Source organism: Alligator sinensis, unplaced genomic scaffold (assembly GCF_000455745.1).
Source record: "Alligator sinensis unplaced genomic scaffold, ASM45574v1 scaffold928_1, whole genome shotgun sequence".
Classification (NCBI taxonomy): Eukaryota; Metazoa; Chordata; order Crocodylia; family Alligatoridae; genus Alligator; species Alligator sinensis.
In genome coordinates this window covers 255216-264076 of record NW_005842229.1, presented here as the reverse complement: position 1 = coordinate 264076, position 8861 = coordinate 255216, and the positions used below count along the sequence as shown (strand labels likewise).

General features: G+C 44.6%; 1 protein-coding gene across 1 annotated transcript in view; it reads right to left on the bottom strand.

Annotated features, from left to right (window-relative positions):
• KIF13A (kinesin family member 13A) overlaps positions 1-7885 on the bottom strand; it is a 187992-nt gene extending 180107 nt beyond the window's left edge. The window contains 2 exon segments of the mRNA XM_025208438.1: positions 7295-7388; positions 7864-7885. Of these exon segments, the coding sequence (XP_025064223.1) occupies positions 7295-7388; positions 7864-7885 (116 nt within the window).
• Positions 7886-8861: the final 976 nt, after the last annotated feature.

Below are 8861 nucleotides of genomic sequence, written 5' to 3'. Positions count from 1 at the left end.
CAGACTGCAGTCACCCCAAAATTCACCATATCCCACCCCACCACTCTAAGCACTGCCGCCATCTAGCCCAAGCCCAGCTGGGAAGAGCCTGGTGCAGCCCCGGCCCCAGCCTACCACACTCTGCACAGATCTGGGGGCATATGCCCCCCACACTCATGCCCTCCCAGACGAGTGGCATGCAGCAGTAGGAGCTACCCCCCGCGCATCCCTGCACTCCTTGGACAAGGTGCGGCTCTGTTCCGCACCCGCCCTGGCTGGGAAGCGTTTACCCCAGCCCCTGCCCCACTCCTCCCTCACTGCAGGGGCCTTGATCTGCACCCCCTCCACCAATGCCCCTTCTTCTCCCTCCCCCTCCCCCACCCTTCTACCACACCAAACTTACCAGCTGTGTGCAGGTCTCCATGCTGCTAGGCTGGTATTGGAAATTGGATTGGTACGGGCCTACACGCCTCCTTAAAAATCGGCTATTGGTATCGGCCCCAAAAATCTCTATTGGTGCATCCCTAGTTATTTTTTAATGGAAGAAATCTATTCTATATAAATTAAATCTCTTATTCTGGAGGCCAGATCGTTATAGTCTACAAGAGAAGCAAGCAGATGGAAATGATGGTCTGAAAGCTTTTAAAGTTGGAACAGGCAATGATGCATAAAACATGAAGTGAAGATGATAACAAGAGGTTATAAAAAATTAAAAAACGAACTTAATCTTCTGCAGCAAAGTGCAGATTCAACGTGTGTGTGTAAATTTTTCCTAGATAGTAGCATTTTAAGAAAAAAATAGTTTATTCTATAAACAATAACAACTCTGTCCTTCTGCCAAAAGGAGGTAGGGGGAAATCATGATTCTGAACCGACGACATTGGTAGATAGCATTTGTAGTGGAGCTTGTAGTTTTTGTTTTGATTTACCACTGTTTGCACCATTGAAGGAGATAAAGAGGAGGAGGAGAAAGAGGTCACTGCTCTTGGGAGCTAGTGAGTGTGGCAACAGTCTCACCTTTCAATTGAACCTTGTCTGAAGGGAGTGTCAAGTGAAATGAGATGACTGCTAACTCTCCACGTATCTGAATGAATCTATAAATTAAAATACTACCAAATGCTTCCTGTCTAGGAAAACAACAACTTGTGCCTCAGAAGTTAAGAACAGCCACTTTAAAAGTAACATTTGCAGGATTTGTTCTTGAATAGATAACAAGTAGCTCAAACTTGGAAAAGGCAGGGCAGGAGGCTTATTCATAGAAACTGTAATCTTCGCTACATGCATTTTTAAGGTATCCTTTGAAGAATTTCACTACATTTTCTAACCCACACAATAACATTTAAATGTAGCTATTCACCACTATCATTCATTTTCTTGCTGACAAATGCTAACTGAGCTTTAATTTAAGTACAAGAATTGTATCCTTTAATGGAATAGATTTTAAGTAATATTTCAGCTCTCCACTCTAGATTCTTCTTTATTTTTTGTCAAGATACAAATGCTTTAGTAAAAATCAAAGCAGATTATACAGGTTTCCCTTGCTTTATGTGGGCTCTGTATGCGTGAGTTCACTCTTATGCGATGACCCTTTTTATACCAAAATTTTGTTATATGTGAGGTAAATTCACTCATATGCAATTGGTGTGGTGGAAGCACAGTCAGCTGCTTTATGCGATGCATTGTGGGAGTGATGCGCACCAAAATATAGTCTCCTGTGTGGATCTGTGCTCCTTGCTCATTGTCTGCAACACGTGTTTCTGTAGTTGCCATCCCCATTATGATAATGCCCTGTACTTGTGTGTACTGTCTGCTGTTGGCAAGTACCAAAATTGTCTTGGGGGTCAGTAAGTCGAGGTCTTGGAATGTATCCCTATTTGTTACATTATAAAAGCGGGTTCCCTTTATGCGAATATGAGTTATGCGCCCTTTTCCAAGAACGCATGTGCAGCATAAAGTAAGGGAAACCTGTAAGCATAAACTAGCAGCACTCAGTTATTCAAAATCCCTCGAATTCATGTTCTTAAAAAGGTGGCAAAGTCTGTTCTAACGAACAATTAAAAGTCACCTACAAGTACAAAGGAGGCACAAGAAAAGTCCTTTCTAATTTAATTTACAGCAGACTCAGAGACCTAAATGCAAACTTGTATTTTATACTTCTTCCCAAAACTGGTTTAAAAAAACCGAGACAAACATTTCAATAAAAATACTTAGAAGCATCCACTCAATTCCTAAACCAGTTTCAATTACTCAGTAGTTACATCTCATATGGCATCATTTATTGCAGGCAACAACATGGAAATGTTTATGAAAATGTGACAGATGAGGCTTTTATCTCCCTAGCCTCTGAAAAGCAATACGTATTTAAAAATAAAACATATATTGTAATTCAGTATGTCCTATTAGTTCAGAGGAGTCTAGTAAGAGGAAGGAAACAGATTTCCAGCTGAAAAAAGACAACCAAACACCTATGCACATAGAGGAAGTATGCCTGGTTCCTCTCACCCAGAAAAATATAGCTCCCAGTAAAAGGTTACAGAAAAAGCCCTACTGTTACTCAAATTTAGATTTAGTTCAGTTTACCATTAAAGACAAATTCAACTAACATGCAACAGCTCTGGCCAACATATAAGAGGTTGATGTTAACTAATAAAAAATGTTCTTTTGAAACTGTTTGATGTAACTCAAACGCCAAACCAAGTAAGTACTTACTAGCTCAATGAAAGTAAAGAGCAGCTTGGTAATTTCTTCTAGGTTTTGATGTTTCTCAGTTAATAAGGTGCATAATTAAAAGTGGAAAAATCGTACCTTTGTGGGGTAAAAAGGCCTGCTTCTAGCCTGTTCTTCAAAGAACAGCAGAGTTCTAGCACTAATCAAAGTAACTTAAACTGTCACATGCTTTGCTTATTAAGTTAGAGAAGGCAACGTGGCTGGTAGTTAGAACAAGGGACCTGGAGCTAGGGAATGTTCATTACTGCTCTGCTAGTTTCTCACTGTATAAGTTGAGGCAAGTGAAAACTACTCCTTGTTCTTCCCACTTGTAAAATGGGGATGATATTTACTGATGTACAGTACCCACTTCTGAAGTTTAAAAGGGTCGCAGATTAAATATATTATAATGAAACAGATAAGCTTTTATCATCTGAAACTGTTTTATAAAAGCCAGCCTTCTAGACCACTGGTTTTCAACCTGTAAGGGGTCAGCAAAAGATGACTCTGATCAAAAGCATGTGAATACTCACGCTACAATTCAAAGGGGTCTACACCTCCATTTGAAATTTCCAAAGGGGTCTACAAGCAAAAAGAGGTTGAAAACCATGGTTCTAGATACAAGTTCCATCATGTATGACAGTTCTGTCTAAAATTAAATTAGACAGTCTGTTCAGGTCACAAACTGGAACTCTAAGAGCAAACTATATAAAGACACAAAGGTTCAGAAATCCATTTTACCTCGGCTATAATTTCTCAATTTAAACTCTATTAAGAAGAAATAAGAAATAAGCCAAAAACTGACTTGCAACTTCTGCTGGAAGCCACTTGTTCTCATTATGAAGCACAGTGCTAACTCTTGCCTTCACTTACCCACAAAGGCAATTTTTCAACATAACATTTGCCAGTCTGAATGATAGCACAATTACATTTTTTTAAATGAAAAAATGCAAGTTACATTAATTGTTTGTTTTCTCTTCTCTAACAAGCACTCTTATTAAATAAAAATGAGCTAATTTAGTTCCAGCCCAGGTCTGCTGTGCTTACTCACACTGAGTAGCTAATAGCTCTATTCAAGTCTAAGGGAATACTCCTAAGAGCAAGAACTATTCAGTATAGATAAAGGTAGCAGAACTGGGCCTCCATTAGCAACTCAGGCTTTCCGCATACAGTCAATGGAAAAGCTATGTTGAACTAAAATTTGTATGCAACTGAAAAAAAAAAAAAAACAAACAAACCCCACCGAAAGGTTAAAAAAGAAATAAGATCAAGAATGCAGTCAAACAAGCAAAGTAAGTTTTCAAATGCACTGTTGCTTTAGAAGGAAAAAAATCTAGCTGAGAAATATGAAACCAAGCTACACAAGGAAAATCAAAACCGATTTGATGTCTTTATCCCTACTGAGACATTAATCCAAGTACAAGCAGGATAGACATTACATTTGGATATATACACAAAATTGAAGAATTCCTCCAATACCATAACCATTTAGACTCTTTAAATGAGACTAATTAAAACTGATACGTCAATATTGGCAGGCAATTTAAGAGATCCTACTAAGTACCAAGAAGACTCATCAAACTTCAAATTAGGCTGTTTGCAACTTCTGGATTTAGAAGACATTGAATTATTTTGGGGGGTTCTTTGTTTTCTTTAAGATGACACAAAAAATTCTCCCTAACTAACTGGTCAATTGCATGTTACATAGTTCAAGGTTGCTTCCAATTAGTTAAATTCAGACGTGAATTTTGTAAAAAGGAAATATTAATATCCAGCAGATACCTCAAAGCACTGAGCTCCACATGGGCAAAACTCTGAACAGTCCTGTTCACTTCAGCAGGGTTCCAAAGAGATGCAAGGGTATATGCATAAGAGTCCAGGAAAATCAAAAAGAGGATATACAAGGAACAGGTATTAGAAAGACAGCTAAATTATGTGGAGTCTTACAGGAACAATATTATTGTGACTCCCTTGCAAATATATGCAGAGTAATATTTTCCCAAACATTAGCATACAGAATGCCTATCATTGAAGAAAGCTCTCTCTCTTTATCAGGACAGGTACTCCACATTTTTTATTTTAGTTGGATATTGTAAAGTTCTCTGCGTATCTCATGATTTCATACTGAACAAATAGGAAAAAAAAACCCACACAATTTTTTTTTTTTTTTAATTGTTCTTATAAAACTGTTCCTCTCCACAGAAATCTCAAATTTCTATTAAGGCCACACACTTTAAATACAGCTAATAAATCTTATCAATATCATAGCAGAGCCCAAATAAAATCAGGTCTCTATTATAAGAAACACTGCATAGAGCAAGTAAGAAATGATCCTGCCCTAAAAAACTGACATTCTAAACAGGATATACCTGAACAAAGAACCACAATGTTTTTCCCATTTTGAAGACTGAGAACGAAGATGGAGAACCATGGTTATGACTTGACCAAGGTGTGTGTCAGTCTACTGAAGAGCCAGGAAGAGAGCCTAGATCTTTATGACATGCAGTTAAATCATTTTGATTATGGCCTTGACCCTGCATTTGGATCAGTGCGAGTATACACACAGAAAAACTCAATACTTTTTTAATATTAAAGTCAGTTATGCTACATATAGTCTACAAGTATACTAAATTTTGGCTACAAAGTAGGGAACACAAATAATTCCTATGTATGTGTAACTGACCTTGGATTTAGTCTATAAAGGTGCATCTCTACTCTGCCTTCTATCTGATTTCAGACTAACATGGTTAACTTCCTCTCTGCTCTGCTTTTTAGGTCGGAGATCATTTTTGGAATTTAAGAGAAACTGAAAATCTACCCCCCCTCACCCACCCAGCAGGTAAGTCTGTGGGGAGAGAAGGCAGGAGAGGAAAGGGCTTTGGGGGGCAGGGCAGACAGAGGCCCCAGCCCTACCCCACTCCCTCCCTCACCGCTGGGGCCTTGATTGCCCCCACTTCCAGGCTGCAGCTGCAGTCTGCCCTCTGCCAGGCCCGCCAGCCTCCGGGCCCCATGTCCTTGGGTGGGGGGCAGAGAGGCTGCACCAGGCTGTTCCCACCATGCCTGGCCTGCACGGCACTCAGCAGTAGTGCTAGGAGTAAGGGGTGGGGGGGGCTATTCCCCCAGTCCCCTGGTGGTCCCTCTCCCAGCACCGCCACTCCAACTACCTGGCCTGAGCACTGCGCTGGCCCCAGCCTGCCCTGCCCCACATGCAGATATGGGGACACATGCCACCCCCCCACATGCTCTCCTGGGCTGCGTGCCCCCCCCAAGTTGATCGCGGCTCCATCCCCTGCCCTGGCTGTGCAGGGCTTCCACACTCCCTACCTACAGCTGCCAGTGCTGCCATGCATTTGGGGGCGGGGCAGGGCAGGGCATGTCCCCCCCCATATTTGTGCATGGTGGGGGCAGCTGTAGCTGCCAGCTGGGCTTTGCACCCCAAGTCCCACTGCATTTGGCCCCCAGGCCTCTGCTCCTTCCCTCCCCCACTGACTGACCTGCTAGGCTGGGGGGCAGGCAGGTGCACACACTCAGCCCCCCAGCCCAGGATCAACTTGAAGAGGCTCTGGGATCCACCAGTCGATCGCAATCAACTAGTTTCGTGACCACTGCTTTACACAGATTTCAAAGCCAAGCCAAAAAACAAAAAGCATCTACAGTTATTGGATAGGGGGGGGATAAAGTTACAAGACAATACCCATAAGCTATATCTACCCAAATTTCTGCTCTTAACTAAAAATATTTTTTGGAGCAACAAGTACAGTCAACAAGTAATTGAAAAGATCAGCACACAATGGAACTCTTCCTCTCACTTCCCCACTTTTTTTTTTCCCCCATTTTGGGGGCGTGGGGAAGTCTTTCCTGTTCCGATCTATTTTTAATTTGGTGCACTGGTATTTTGGACCATTTCCAAAAGTAGTCTTTATAGGGGCTTCACAACTGATGCCAACTTTCCCATTTATTTTAGCACACTCCTCTAGTACTTCATAGAGAAGCACAGCATTAACAAGGGATCTAGCAGTTCCAACATTTCAAATGCAACTATGCTGCAACCTAGGAAATACAGTCTTTAAAAAAAACAAAACCCAAAAAACAACCCCTAGCATCTGCAAAATTCAGAGCACTCTTCTGCTTTCGTAAATCAAACCTGAAGGTTACGGCAGCTCATTAACAGTGTCCCCATGACAGAAAGGGCCAAAACTATTACCAACAATCATAGCTGACCAATAATCTACCTTATCTAATAGTCAACGAAACAATCAACTTTGAACAGTGAAGTCTACAAGTGATCGCCTTGCGTCCACACACATAATACCAATGCTTCTAATTCCTCCGAGGGTTCCTGGAACCAGAAACTTGGGGCCTAAATCCAATGTCTCACTGATGCAATTCCATTGAGAATAACCCTAGTTTACGATGCTGTGAGCAAAAGAGCATCAGACCCCTTTCTAGCCAGTCGCAATGGCCTCCAAAAGAGACCCAGAGTGATTTGAGAAACTGCTGCTCCTTTAACAAAAGTGCTCAAACAATTCAAGGTCCTAACCCACTGCTTCATCCAAACTAGGCAGGGTCAGACGTAGGCCCGGGGAAGCAATCTCTTTTGTGTTTTTACCTGTTTTCTCCCTGTTTGGTGTTGGAAGGCGGAGGGTGCAGCACAGTCTGATTCCCTTCCATCTCCACAATACACTTGGTATTCAAGTCCAGCTCTGAAAGAGAGCAGGACAGAAAGGGTTTTACCCACTGTCTGAGAAACCTCCACCTGGCCCCATGCACAAAAGGGGGGACACACTCTCTCCACAAGGATTTCTGCATATCCTGCCCCTACACAGAGGGGGACAGCCCCACACAAAGTTTCTCCACAACCCTCTTCCCCCAGGCTTCTTCACACCCTTCCCCCCAACCTGCCTTCTCTACATGGTCACCCTGCAAAAGACAGCCTGCCTCCCCCCTACCCCCAGGGGTTCTCCACATCCTCCCCGCTTCCCCATGCACAGAAGGGGACCCCCACACACATACCCACACTCCACAGGGCTTCTCTGCATCCTCCCTCTGCCCCCAGGCACAGGAGGGAACACACACCACACACATACACCCCTGCAAATCCCCACACACACACCACACACATACACCCCTGCAAATCCCCACACACACCACAAGGGCTTCTCCATATCTTACCCTTACCTCCAAACACAGAAGGGGACATCCCTCCCCAACAACACACAGAGCTTCTCCACATCCTCCCCCTGCTTTCATGCACAGAAGGATACACCCACAAATGCATACATGTGCACATTCACAGGGCTTCTCCACATCCTCCCTTTACCCCAAAGCATAGAAAGGGACACTCCCCGTGCACATGTGCATGCATGCACATCCCCCAGGGCTTCACCACATCCTCCCCTCACCCCCATATAGAGATGGGAACACCCCTGCACACACAAATATATACACACATGCACACGCCTAGAGCTTCTCCACATCTCCTTATTTCCATGCAAAAGGAGACATACATACCTACATCAGCATGCACACATGTACACAGAGCCGTCCGGGGTGGGGGGCAGCAATTGGGGCATCTGTCCCAGGCCCTGTGCTTTGGGGGGCCCCATGGACAGTGCTGGTACAGGCCCAGCCACAGCCACCGTGTGCCACCAGCTCTGTTGCGGCAAACCGCCAGCTCCATGCTCTGGCCGCTCGCCACCCGTCCCCCCACCCCACTTATATGCCCTGGACTCCACACACCCCTAAGGAATGGCTCTGCACATACACACACCCCCAGCTTCTCCACATCCTCCCTCTGCTCATACACAGAAAAGAACAAGCCCATTAACGCACCCACCTTTCTCCACATCCTCCCCTTACCCCTACGCAAAGCAGTGGACAACCCCAGGACACACACAGATGCACAGGTTGTCCACGTCCTCCCTTTGCACAGAAGAGGACACACGCAGTCACTCACTCCCCCCCGCCCCGCGGGTTCTCCACATCCCTTCCTCCCGTGCACAGCAGAGGGCACCCCCACACTCCCTGCCCCCCTGCTCCACCCCTTGCCCCATGCCCAGCAGGGCGCGCGCACGCCCCCCGACGGCACCCCACCCCGCAAAGCGCCCGCAGGGGACCCGTGGCCGTCGAGGGAGGACAGGACTCCGCGCTGCCTCCCGCCCGGCGCCCGGGAGGGG